General features: G+C 46.2%; 1 protein-coding gene across 2 annotated transcripts in view; it reads right to left on the reverse strand.

Moving 5' to 3' along the window:
* Positions 1–14,318, reverse strand: part of VSTM4 (V-set and transmembrane domain containing 4) — an 81,238-nt gene that overhangs the window by 35,086 nt on the left and 31,834 nt on the right. Inside the window, exons 4-5 of one of the 2 annotated variants that reach the window (XM_027530529.1) lie at positions 11,204–11,311; positions 5,460–5,493 (exon numbers count right to left, since the gene is read on the reverse strand). In XM_027530529.1, the coding sequence (XP_027386330.1) occupies positions 5,460–5,493; positions 11,204–11,311 (142 nt within the window). The remainder of the gene's footprint in view (positions 1–5,459; positions 5,494–11,203; positions 11,312–14,318) is intronic. The other variant, XM_027530530.1, reaches the window with a different exon arrangement.

Raw genomic sequence — 14,318 nt, forward strand, 5'->3', positions numbered from 1 at the left:
GCGCTGTGGCCACGGCTGCCGCCACCTTCTAGTTTCTCTGGGTCTCCCGGACCTCAAGGCGTGGGCTGGTGTTATTTCATCCTCACTCAATGGGCCTTACAAGCCTACGGAAGAAACATTCGTAAGTATTGACTGAGTAATAACAGAACTATTTGCATAGAGCACACCATTTACCTGTTGGAAGCACTTTATACAGACTAATTCATTAAATCCTCCCAACTCCTTACATGCTAGAGCTGTGATTGCTCTCATTTTATCAGAGAGGTGGAAAAATTAGCTAAAGGCACACAGCAATCTATGGCAGAGCTGGCATGTGACCTGAGGCAGCCTGGCCACAGAATCTTTCCCCTTCACAGCAGACTGCCCTTCGCAGAAGGAATGAAGTTTTGCAGCGCTGCTCACACTCACTATGCTTCACCTTGCTTCAGTACCCGCGAGGCAAGGAGTCACACACCTCAGTTTGCTTCAGTACCCGCGAAGCAAGGAGTCACACACCTCAGTTTGCTTCAGTACCCGCGAGGCAAGGAGTCACGCACCTCAGTTTGCTTCAGTACCCGCGAAGCAAGTAGTCACACACCTCAGTCTGGAGTTCATATCTTTATATTCTTTTTGAAATCACATCTCTGCCTTCTCTCCAAGACCCTAAACAAATCACTTAGTAATCCCATACTTCGATAGTGGGGTATGTTTTAAAATGTTTATAAATCTCTGATGTTTCAGAAAAGACTGAAAAATGCTTTAAACTAAGCTCATAAAACACAGTAAAGCTGTGCCTGTAATTTATCCAACATGTAAAGAGTCTGTTGACCTGACTGTCTATCCTTGAGAAAGTGTATGCACCAGAAAACATGAAGAAAGCTTGGAAGACTTCAGCTGTAAATGCTATCGGCACAGATTACATAATGCCCACCTTAATGTCTCCCACTTGGAGATACTTTACTATCTCAAGTGCATAAGACGAGTTCAAGCAAAAGGTCAGGAAACGTACTGGCTGGGAACTGCCTTTTTGTGGCCCCGTCCACCCTCTTGACAGCTTTACTGAACTTGAAGAAAGGGCCCTGAGTGCACTGAGGAGGAGTCATGGTGTGGGGACACATCACAAATCTACGAAATCGGTGACCTTGCATTTACAATCTGATTTTCAGGAACTCTGGGGTACAGTTTCACAGTGATCAGTTGAGCTGCTCTCCAGATAGTTAAAATCTTGCAGTGCCCTGAGATGCTCGCTAAGGCCCAAGTATCTGCTCCGGGAGAGGGTGATCCGCCATGGGAAAGGAACAGTCCTCCAGCTCTGCAGGTCAAGGCCACCCTCCCAGGAGACAGCAGTTTCCGACTTCAGGGCCGGCACACATGAAGAAGAGACTTGTTTTCCTCCTGTTTGAACTTCTCTCAAAAGTCAAGGAATTCCCTAGAGTCCCCAAGTTCTGCCCCAGTCACTTGCCAAGGCCCCGCTCTCGGTGACCACAGCCTCAGGGCCAGCTCGTGGCCTCTTCCCGAGGGCCCCTCCCCTGCCTGTGCTCTCTGCCCATTCTCCTTAGGAGGAAGCGGCCAGAGGACAAAGACAGACGTTCATCCCAGTCACGGCTTGCGGGGCCCAGCGGCCCACGGCCACAGCGCTGATTGTGGAGCCCAGAGGTGGGAGCTCCCTGGCACAACAGGGACAGGAAACAGAAACGCCTGGGCTATAGAGGCAGAGCACAATTCAGGTCCAGGCCAGTTAAAATGGCAAGGACTGACCAGTTCACAAGAGGCCCCGTGGCAGAGAACAGCCTGCACTGAGCAAATCAGCCTGAGGTTCTCAGCAGAAAGCCGAGTGCGAGCCAGGAGGGCGCCCAGGTTCAGGCGGGCAGACCCCGCCCCTGCAGGGGCCTGGGGGACGGCGAGAGAGGCAGGTTTTCCAGAGGCAGATCTGTGGGCTGACCCAACAGGAGACAGGTCGTGCGGCGAGCTTAGCTCAGGCACCCAGTCTCGCTGACAGCACCTGCGGGTCAAGGCGGCAGCATTTAAGCGGGACTTTGCGCTCATCTCTAACCTCTGGCAGGCGCTGCAGGACTGAGGGGAGACCAACTCTAATGCCCACCGGGCTGGGGTGACATCCTCAGTGTACTTACAGCATCAGCACCAGCTCGGAATAGATGCAACCGAGGGGGAAAACGAGGGAAGGGAAGGAAGCAGGGCCCAGACTCTCGCACCGCGAAGGACTTGAGGCCAGACGCTAGATGCAAGTTCTGAGAAACACTGGCAGGCTGACCTCTCCAAGCCTATGCCATCCCCCGAGCCATGACCTCTTCCAGCGTCTGAAATGCCAATACTGGAGCCTTTTCAGGGCATATGCTTAAAAAAACAAAATATTTTTCCTGAGGCATAATTTACTCCCCATAAAATTCACTGATCATAAGCATACAACTCAATAATTTTAGTAGATTTATAAAGTTGTACAACCATTGCCTCAATACAGGTTTAGAACATCTCTATCACCCTACAAAAGTTTCCTCTTGCCAAATAAATAAGAGTGAATATGGCTGAGTCTATGTCTACTGTTTTAAGAAATCACCAAATTGTCTTTCCAAAGTGGCTACGCCATTTTACATGCTCCCCAGCAATATACAGTCTCGCCACATCCCGGCCAACATCTGACACTGTCTTTTTTTGTCGCAGCCATTGCAGTGGGTGTGTAGTGACATGGCTTTATGGTTTTAATTACAGTCCTTTAATACTAATGATATGGAACACACTTTCATGAGCTTGTTGGCCATTTATACATCTTCTTTAGGGAACTATCTTTTCAAATCTTTTTGCTCATTTTTAAAATTGAGGTACAGTTGCTGTGCAATACTAACCGAGTTTCAGGTGTACGGCACAGTGATACGCATTTTTTAAGGTTATATTCCATTTATACTTATTATAAAATATTGGAGAAATATTGGTTCTGTCCCCTGTGTTGCACCACATATCCCTGTGGTATACTTATTTTATACAGAGCAGTTTGTGCCTTTTAATTCTCTACCCCTATGCCGTCCCTCCTCCTTTCCTCTCCACACTGATTACCACCAGTTTGTTCCCTATATCTGTGAATCTACTCCTTTTTATTACTATTATATTTACTAGTTTTTTAGTGTTTTGCTAACAATCTAATTTCTTGACTTATTACAGGTTATTCAGATTATAGCTTTATTTTTAAATCAGTTTTGGAAAATTTCTGTTTTTCTATGAATTTTTCCATTAATCTATGTTGTCTAATTTGTTAGAATACATTTGGATTATAAGGATTATAACCTTTTAATTTTTATAGGGTTTGTGCTGCTGCTGCTAAGTCGCTTCAGTCGTGTCCGACTCTGTGCGACCCCATAGACGGCAGCCCACCAGGCTCCCCCATCCCTGGGATTCTCCAGGCAAGAATACTGGAGTGGGTTGCCATTTCCTCCTCCAATGCCTGAAAGTGAAAAGTGAAAGTGAAGTCACTCAGTCGTGTCTGACTCTCAGCGACCCCATGGACTGCAGCCCACCAGGCTCCTCCATCCATGGGATTTTCCAGGCAAGAGTACTGGAGTGGGGTGCCATTGCGTTCTCTTATGGGGTTTGTAGGAGTTCCTTTTTTCCTCCCTAATTGTGGTGATTGGTTTTTCTCTCTTTTTTATTTTCGTGGACAATCTAACTTAAGGTTTGTCGGGTCTACTGATCTTCACAAAGAACCAGCTTTTGATTCCACTGACACTTCTCTTTGTGTGTGTGGGTGCGCGTGCGTGCGTTTTCCACGCTATTGATTTCTGCACTGTGTTCTTTCTCTCTTCAGATTTCACTCACACTTCTCGTTCTAGTTTCTTATGGTGAAAGCGTAACGTATTGATTTTCGGCCTTTCTTCTCTCTGATCCAGGTCTTATGGTGAAAGTGTAGCGTATTGATTTCCGGCTTTTCTTCGCTCTGATCCAGGTCTTATGGTGAAAGCGTAACGCGTTGATTTCCGGCCTTTCTTCGCTCTGACCCAGGCGTTCAGAGGCCGTAAATCTTTACGTCAGCACTACTTTAGCTGCATCCCATACGTTTCGATACACTGTGTTTTCATTTTTATTTAATTCAAATATTTTCTAATTTCTCTTTTGACTTCTTTGACCCACACAGTATGTAAAAGTATGTTGTTTGAACTTTCAAAACATTGAGGAATGTCCCAGATTTCTTTCTGTCACGAATTTCTATTTAATTCTGTTGTAGTCAGAGGACAGACTTGGTATGATTTCTTACATAAATAAAATACCTAATTTTATAAAGATATGTTTTATGACCTAGTATATGGTCTATCCTAGAGAATGTTCCTAATACACTTGAGAAGAATATTTTGTGCACTCACTGGGCAAATCATTCTTATTTGTCAGGTAAAATTGCCTCATCTTCTGCGTCCTGGTTGATTTTGTGCCCAGGTACTCTATCAATTCCTGAGAGTGGAGCACTGACACTTCCAGCTTTTGTTCTAGAATAATTGAAAATCTTTCTATTTTCTGTTTTTTGCTTTACGTATGTTGAGGCTCTGTAGCTAGGCCCAGGTAATGTGTCATATCATCCTGATGAGTTCATCTTTTATAATAAAAAACTTCCTTCTTCGTCTTTAGTCATATTTCTCGTCTTACGTGATTTCTTATTTGATATTAACTACCACCTCTCTTGTTACTGTTTGTATGGGAAAATGTGCTGCTTCTTTCTGCCCTTCATGGATTTAGATGAAAAAATGCACTGTCGTTCAAATCTGTGTTTCCTTGTAGATAATAAATTGATTCTCTTTGGTTGTTTTTAAGATTTTTTTTTTTTTTTTTGCCTTTGTCTTTCGTAATTTTCTTCTTACTACCTTTCAGAGTCCTCCTTTGTTGGTCTCTTATATTATTTCCAGAACTGATAGTTATGCTTATTGGCAGGGAAGAAGAGCAGGGAGAAATTGATCTTACCCATCCTGTCTGGAAAAAAAGTCTCGAGTCTCTAAATACTCTTGAGTTTGCAATATCTACTATAACCATTGTTACCTGCTGGGTGTGTCCCATCAGCTAAAAGGCTAGCCTCTCAGCACACCCATCACTAATGGACACATTCTGGACAGTAGGGCACAGGACAAGAAGGCATTGGTGGAAGGGGATCGGCAGTGTTTGTGGTCAGAAGGCATCCCGGTGGTTCAGTCCATCTGCCAGTCCTCCCACACCAGGGAACAGTCCTCCAGGAGCATGTGCCAAGCCTCCTCCGGCATGTACACTGGGCCAGTATGAGTCACACGTTCACTGGCCCCTCTGAGAGTGAGAACCAGAATATGAAACCTGGAAACATGTGAGTGCATGCAGAATACATGTTTTTAGGTCAATCTGTAAACTAATATGCAGACCTTCAGATAAAGATATGAATTTAACCAATTTCTTGGTAATATCAAAAGAAAGTAAAATAGCAAAGACTTTACATGGAAAAAGGAAGAAAATATTCCTACCTGTTCTGAGGGCATTTCACCAAATAGTGTCTCACTGTGAAAGGAAAAAGAAACAGAAGATGGTAAATAAATACTACCTTAGATACATATGCCCCAGGAATTACTAGGAAATGCAGGTGGCCAGGTATTGTCCAGTGTTTGCACTAACCACCTCTCCAGGTTATCTTTGGATGAGTACAGTAAACTCATAGCAAGGACGCCATGGACACTTGATATCGTTCAACACCTGGATCAAGCCAGGCATGAAGCTGTAAACCTCAGACTTCCTGGTTAATAGCCCCCAATATTCTTTTTTTTTTGGCAAGTCAGGTTGAGTTGGATTCTAATCTGAAGAGTCCTGGAATAACAGAGTCACCCAATCTCAGAGCTGTGCCTTAGATAGGAGAAAGCGTTCTCAGGGCAACTTGTTTCCACTTAGATCCTCCTCTCTATAAAGTGGGTTTTCATTCTATGATCAAAGATCTTCCAGGACGTTGATTAAGGAGGCCCTGGGAAAGACAATCTTTTTTTTTTTTTTTTTGCAATGACATTCTCCATAGTAGGTAGCCTTCAGGAGAAAAAAAAAAAAATTCTAGCTGCAGAGGAAAAATAAGATTACCTAGGCAGTTATCCTAATAAGTGTCCAATCTAAGCTCACTGTTGAACTTACCTCAAATAGAAGTAAAGCTGAAACAGCCACAGGGCCCTGGAGTTGTGTAGTAGAGTGTTACATCAATGGCCCCAGTGAATCACACATTAATATATTCTATCTCTGCACATCCTTATATAACTCCCTCCTACACTGACACCGAGCTTGGCCATGTGATGAGCTTTGGCCAATGAAACATTAGCCAAAGAATCACAAGCAGAAGCATAAAAGGCCCTGTGCTTTGAGGCTTGTGCGCTCTCTCTCTCATTGCAGGGAACTCTTCTGTTACCACACAAACAAGCCTGGCTAGCCTACTGGAAGATGAAACCACGTGGAACAGACATAAGACATCCCAGCTGAGGCCCCAGAGCAGCCAGGCCCCAGTGCCCCACCAGCAGGCTGAAGCTGCATAAGTGATCCAGTTGAGGCCAGAAGAACTGTTCAGCTGAGTCCAGTTCACCTTTCTGATCTGCAGATAAAACAGTTGTTTTAAGCTCCTACCTACGGAGGTGACCAATGCAGACTCCAAACCAGGATGACAGAATCTGAGCTTTGGGGAGTTTTTTTGGTTTATCTGATCCAACCCCTTGTTAGTAACTGAACTCTTTCTGCATTGTGTTTGCTAAATACCTACTATTTGCTGGCTAATTTATAGTTGCAATAATAATAAAATCATAGTTCATATTTATTGAACTCACCATGTCTTCCTGGCAGTATCCTAAGCTTCCTATATAGGTCAGTGGTCTTTAGTCTGGGGTTTGCATACCCCTGGAAAGAATGGTTTGAAGGACATCATTTTCTGGATCCTCACCTCCCATGGTATTCTTTCCTTATAATTCATCCCACTGGAACTTGCCCTAGGTCTGGCTGTATTCCTTTCCCTCCCTCCCTGTTAAATGAGCCTTTCTACTTCATAAAATTAAGGCATTCCTCTCACCCATCCTGACTTGTACCTCAGAGACCTGTCCTGGGGCTAGAAGCCAGTGGGCACATCAATGGCCTCAGTGAATCAATAAATGATCTGGACTACTGGTGTCAGTGTTGAGAAAGCGAGTGACTAATGGCAGGGCACACAGACTTTTCACTGGAGGAGAGGTTTCCAATATTTTGCTTTCAACAAGGATTGAAATATGAGCTAATCCAGTTGTCAGCTGGTAGAGAATTAAAATCATTTTCCATGATAGATCATTATGACTTTTGACATATAACTTGAAAGCAGTTTAAAGTATTGAGTAGTGTAAGGAAACTTCATCCATTCCTGCCTCTTTTCATAGTGAGATTTTGCAGCGCTAACATCTATTAAAAATATAGGAATAGAAATGATGCTGAATTCTATTACTACGTAAATCCATACAAGGCTATATGAAGTAAAAATAAAAATCCATTTCCAATAACATTTTACTTCTTGAGATTATTAATTATTTATCTAAATTTATAATATATTTATGTGGTTTTGATTAATTTTATATTCATTTTCTAAATCTTTACTAATCATGCAATATTTACTGAAAACTCAATCCAAAAAAAAATTTAATACCTAGAGACTTGTGGAATAAGGACATTTTTAAAACCTTAATGCAAAATTTTTATACAAATACAGATTACAAGACCTCGCTTGCAATCTCCCTTAAACATGCATAGCATAACCACTGCTGATGACATAACCGCGTCACCTGTGTTAGCTAGGGGTCCCCAGAAGCAGAGTTTGTCTATAAGACAAGGATTCGAGTGCAGAGTCCATGTGGGAAGGAATCCTGGAAAACCCACTGGCGAGTGAGGAAGGGAGACCAGGAAGAGAAGAGAAGCAATAAGGGTGGTTCTGGAGCCAGTCTCCACCATGGGTCATAGCTTAGTACCCAGGGCTCTTGACTCAAAGGCTCCTGGTGTCACACAAGGCAACCGCTGTGCATAGAAGCAGAAATTCAGGATGTGGTGCTTTTAAATGGTAACCTGTGATTTTCCGGACTCTGAGGACTCTAAAAGGAAGGGCTGTTTCTCTCACCTCTTCTAATAGGAAGGTACCTGGGAGCCCGAGGTATCTCTGCCTCCTCAGCTCGGGCCACACTACACCCACTGCATGGCTAAGGCTCCCAGATGACACATCCAGGTTGCAGGCCGTCATCCCCCCGGGCCTGTCCCTGTCACAGCCACGCCCCATCCTGCCAGTCCCTGTAGCAGTGTTAGGGCCTCTGAGGTCTGCTCCTGAAGGTTCGGCCAATCTGCTCTAAGGCTACCGTGTCCAGGTGAGGGCTAACCCCAGCCTGGACACGGTCTTGCCTGGGCTACAGGATGCCAGCCTGCAGGTGGCAGTTGTACCAGAGCGATGCCAAGCGATGCCAAGCCCCAGGCTCTCGGGAGCTACGAGTTGCCATCTAGGAAGGACCTGGGCAACAACCACATGGAAGGCGGGAGGAAAATTCCTCAGCAAGGTCAGTCCCCAGATGGCTGAGGTTCTCTTGAGCAGAAACACGAAGGCTGAGGATGGGGCTGGGCTTGGACTCTACCACTCCCTCGAGTGGGGACTTGGACAAGCTCCCCAGCTGTGTCCTTGGTCAAAAGGGAGCGACGCAGGCTGTTGACTGGGCTGGCAGTAAGGATCCGTGAGGATGTGGAAGGGCCAAAAGGGGTCTAGCCTGCAGTGGGCACTCAGGCTGAGCCCTGACAGCTCACAGGGCTTCAGACGCTGTGTGCAGGTACGCGTGAGGCCATGTGGGCCCACTCCCAGGGGGCTGAGGGCAGCTGAGACCTGGGTTCCCAGTGGCCCCTTGAGAGGCCTGCAGTATGTGTCCTGGTCTGCCTTGTTGACTCTGGAAAAGAAGGACTTCTACTGAACTACCTATGTGGCTCTGTTTCCCTGCTCCTGCCCACGGCCTAACAGGACTTGCAGCTCCAGGCAGATTTCTCCATTATGCCCCTGAGCCCAGGAAGAGATGCCTTTACAGCAAAACAGGCTTGGGGACTGCCCATGTGGCATCCGAACTCCAGCAGCTGGGAGCAAAGCAGCTGGGAGACAAAGCCATTTGCCCACCATTTGGTGAGCAGCTGTCATCTGCCAAATTCCAAGGAGAATGGGTCAGAGGCACGGGCCCTGCCTTGCACGCTATCTGCCTGGAGGGAGGGAGATACATGTGCACATGTGCAACACACGCCACGAGCTCATCAAAGTCATCAAGGGTTTGCAACAGGAGAAAAGCCTGGACACCGTGGAGAAGGCAGGCACAGGCATGGAGGGGGCGCCCGGAGCGCAGCACAGACTCCAAGCACAGTGGGCAGGGCGCGGGCTGCGGAGGGCGGGTCTGCCTGTAGCTCTGGCTCTGGCTGTGGGCAGGGCGCGGGCTGCGGGAGGCGGGTCTGCCTGTAGCTCTGGCTCTGGCTGTGGGCAGGGCGCGGGCTGCGGGAGGCGGGTCTGCCTGTAGCTCTGGCTCTGGCTGTGGGCAGGGCGCGGGCTGCGGGAGGCGGGTCTGCCTGTAGCTCTGGCTCTGGCTGTGGGCAGGGCGAGGGCTGCGGAAGCCGGGTCTGCCTGTAGCTCTGGCTCTGGCTCCAGTGCTTTGGGCTCTGAGCTCCCATCCCGGTCATCAGCACTCTTCTCCACTCTACTCAGGCCCTGGAGGCTGACCTCTATGCACTTCCCTCTGGCTTCAGGTCTGGGTGGCAGGACCAAAGGAAAGCATCCCTGGGACATGTGAAGGAGGAGGGCAGGAAGGGGCTGAGCAGAGGCTCCTGGCTCACACCCTGCTCCCACCTGGCTTGGCCTGGCTGGGTCCTTCCAAGGCTCCTAGTGGTGACAACTCTCTGAAAGCTGCAGCTCTCACAAGTTCCAGAACCTCTCCTCCTCTTGTCCCCTAAGGTCTAGGGTGGAAACAGCATCCCATGGGTGTTGGTTCCTGAGGGCCTCCCTCTCCATCTCTCCCTGGTTCCCTTAGCCCTGCCTGCACCTCTGCAGAGAATCCCCTCTAGAAATGCTGCTCGGTGTCCCTGTTTTATTTTCCCCTTAAGCCATGGGCTCCAAATGTAATACTTGCCAGCTTTATGAACTTAGGCGAACAGTAATCATCATTATATATATTAATAACTATACGCACATGTCATCATAAATACAGGATACTTACAGGGAACCAGAATGTGTTAAGGGTTTCATTTGTGTTTTTTTTTTAACTTAATCTTCACAACAGTCCTATGAGACTGATACACTGCTGCACTCCTCACTATTTAGACGGAGAAGGTGAGGCATGGCAGGTAAGTCATAAGATAGGACATGAAGAGTTGTCACTGAACTGGAGTTATTTTAATTCCAAAGCCCAGCTATTACCCAGGTCATCTCTGGGAGCTGAAGTGTCCCCATCTATTTCAGAAATTCCTAAGTGGCAGGGCACAAGAAGGGTATTTCAGAGGAAACACACAGGAGCTGATGGAAACGTGTCATGGAGGCTTGGTGAGAGGAGGGGCTAGGGAGAGAAAGCAGGCAGTATTCATAGGGAGCTAAGAGTCAGAGTCGCAATTACTGCAATCACTCAGGAAGAAAGATTAAAGCAGGAAGGGGCTGAAGACAGCATCCAGGGGACATGGATATCAACAAGGAAGGAGGCAGAATGAAGTGAACACTCAGACTGGACAGGAGAGGGGAGGGAAGCCTTTCTAATGCCTGCCAGGCACAGTGTCAGATGCTGTGATTAAATTAAGAACACACAGCAATATTCAGTCTAAAGAAGGTGGTGTCCATTCCATGTCATTTAATAAATAAGAAAGCCAAAGTTCAGAGTGTGTAAGGAATGTGTCTGAAAACCCAGTCTTAAGCAGCAGAATCAAACCCAGGGTCATCTGACTCCACAGACTCTTCTGGGAGGAAGAGAGAGGTTAAGGGTGCTCAGAAACCGCAGAAGGAAGGGATTTAAGAAAGGGGGGGAACTGCAATGATGTCAACAGTGGTTACAGTTGATTTTCACAGAGTCTAAGGGAGACATATCTCCCCCACTTACTTTGCTTGCCAGTCACAGGTAAATAACCCCTGACTCAGGATGTGTTTTGCCACCAAAGTGATACTTTGCCCAGCTGTCTTCTGTCTGTCTGTGGTTTGCTTGCGCTGTCACCCCAGACATGACTTTATCCATTCTCTTACCTCTGGACTTCCTCTTGCTAAACACAGACTGCCAGATGATGGTTAGGGTGAAGAGCAGGACACTGAGAATCCCCACACAGCACACGAGCACAGCATACACGTAGAGATCTGAAAGGCAGGGGCACGAGGGTCACTGCCAGGAAGGCCACACCAGAGGAGATGCTCCAGATAAAGAACTCCACACATCATCAAAATTCAACTCAGAATGAACCACATGCCTACATTAAAGGAGACACAAGAAAACTGCTGGAAAAAGAGAAGAAAAATCTTTGAGATCAAGAACCAAGCAGAGAATTTTTAGACTTAACACCAAAGCATTACTCAAATAAGGAACACTTAATTAAATTGGATTTCATCAAAATGTAAAACTTGTGTTCTATAAGTATCCATATGAAGAATGAGATAACCCACATACCTATCAGAATAACCAAAATAAAACTAGAACGATAACAGACACGGACGAGGACATGAATCAACTGGGCCACTCAGACCTTGCTGGTGAGAATGTAAAATGGTACAGGGGCTTCTGGACACAGTATGGCAGTTTCTGAAAGGGCCCGCCAATAATCACCACGCAGCTCAGCAACCGCTTTCTGGGGGCACTTGTTCAGAGCAATGGAAACTTCAGTTCAACAAAAACCTGGCTGTGTATGTTTGTAGCAGTTTTATTCATAACAGCCCAAAATTGGAAACCACCCAGATGCTCTTCAACGGGTGAACGGTTAAACGGCGCCCCATCCACACTATGAGACGCTTCCCAGTAATAAGCGGGAACAGACTCTTAGCACGGCGCTCCATCCACACTATGAGACGCTTCCCAGTAATAAGAGGGAACAGACTCTTAGCACGGCGCTCCATCCACACTATGAGACGCTTCCCAGTAATAAGAGGGAACAAACTCTTAGCACAGTTGTGCTAAGTGAGAAAAAATCCCCCCAAATTACACACTGTACGGTTTTATTTACACAAAGCATTTTGGAATGACAAAAACGGTAGTTCTGGAGAAGAGTGGTTGCCAGGGGTTAAGGAGGGAGCGGGTGGGGAAAATGGGTCTTGCTCTCAGCGAGCCTTGTAGTGAATATTGCGTATCTCAGCTGTATCAGTGTCAACATCCTGGTTGCAATGCTTTACTGCAGTTTTTCCAGATGATGCCTTGAGAGAAACTGGATAAAAGGCTGAAACTGGTACAAGGAATCTCTGTATTACTTATTAGAAATATACGTCAATCTACAAATGTCTCAAAATAAGTTTGCTTTACAGTCCAAAGATGAAATCATGTTCATATCTATCTTAAACCAGGCTGCTGTAACAAAATACAAAGACCAGGTGAATCAGATGACAAAAATGTATTTCTCACTGTTCCAGTGACTAGAAAGCCCAAGATCAAGGCACTGGCAAGTCCAGTGCCTGATCAGGACTCTGTCTGGTTTGGAGACGTCTTCTCCAGTATCCTCACGTGGAGGAGAACAGAGAGAGAGCAAGTAAGCTCTCACAGGTCCCTTCGTATAAAGACACTAATCCCATTCACGAGGGCTCAATGCTCATGACCTCATCACCACCCACCCCCCTGCAATCCCTACCTCCTGATACCATTGCATTAAGGGATAGGATTTCAATATACAGATTTTAGGGGACACGAACATTCAGCCCATAACAATAAATACAACCATTTCTTAAACTCCAGTGATCAACTTATTCATCAATCCGACTGATAAAATGCCCAAACTGCCCAGAAATTGAAAGGGAAACCGGAAGCATTATCTAAGGCTTCTACGAAGCAAAAATAAAGTGAAAGTGTGAGTCGCTCAGGCCTGCCCGACGCGTGTCCAGTCTTTTCTACAGACCCCATGGACGGTAGCCCGCCAGGCTCCCCTGTTCATGGGATTTCCCAGGCAAGAATACTGGAACAGGTTGCCATTTCCTTCTCCAGGAGATCTTCCCAACTCAGGGATCGAACCCCAAGTCTTCCACATACAGGCAGCTTCTTTACCATCTGAGCTACCAGGAAACCTCACAAACCAAAAAGCCACAGATAATTCAAACTTAGTAAATGTTTGAACTTATAAAAAATGCTTCTCTGCTGACTTGAATGTTTTCAGCCAACAGACATATTCAGCCTGGAATCAAGATCGGAATCAAGCTGGAATCAAGATTGCAGGGAGAAATATTAATAACCTCAGATATGCAGATGACACCACCCTTATGGCAGAAAGTGAAAAGGAATTAAAGAGCCTCTTGATAAAAGTAAAACAGGAGAATGAAAAAGCTGGCTTAAAACTCAACATTCAAAAAACTAAGATCATGGCATCTGGTCCCATCACTTCATGGCAAATAGATGGGAAACAATGGAAACAATGACAGACTTTATTTTCTTGGGCTCTAAAATCACTGCAAATGGTGACTGCAGCCATGAAATTAAAAGACGCTTGCTCCTTGGAAGAAAAGCCATGATAAACCTAGACAACATATTAAAAAGCAATGACATTACTTTACCAACAAAGGTCCATCTAGTCAAAGCTATGGTTTTTCCAGTAGGCATGTATGGATGTGAGAGTTGGACCATAAAGAAAGCTGAGTGCTGAAGAACTGATGCTTTTGAACTGTGGTGTTGGAGAAGACTCTTGAGAGTCCCTTGGACTGCAAGGAGATCAAGCCAGTCAATTCTAAAGGAAATCAGTCCTGAATATTCACTGGAAGCACTGATGCCGAAGCTCCAATACTTTGGCCACCTGATGCAAAGAACTGACTCATTGGGAAAGACCCTGATGCTGGGGAAGACTGAAGGCAGGAGGAGAAGGGGACGGCAGAGGATGAGATGCTTGGATGGCATCACCGACTCGATGGGCACGGGTCTGAGAAGCTCCAGGAACTGGTGATGGACAGGGAGGCCTGGCGTGCTGCAGTCCACGGGGTTGCAAAGAGTCGACACGACTGAGTGACTGAACTGAACTGATATTCAGTTTGCTCCTAAGTACAAGAAATATAATAATGAATATCCAGAGGTCTTCTCGTCAAGAAGTCAGAGGGCTACATGGTACCCAAACTACAGACATACATGCCCAGTACCAGAAATACACGGAAGAGGGACCCATCCAGCTTTGGGAGGTTTGGAGGG

This window comes from Bos indicus x Bos taurus, chromosome 28 (assembly GCF_003369695.1).
Source record: "Bos indicus x Bos taurus breed Angus x Brahman F1 hybrid chromosome 28, Bos_hybrid_MaternalHap_v2.0, whole genome shotgun sequence".
NCBI lineage: Eukaryota > Metazoa > Chordata > Mammalia > Artiodactyla > Bovidae > Bos > Bos indicus x Bos taurus.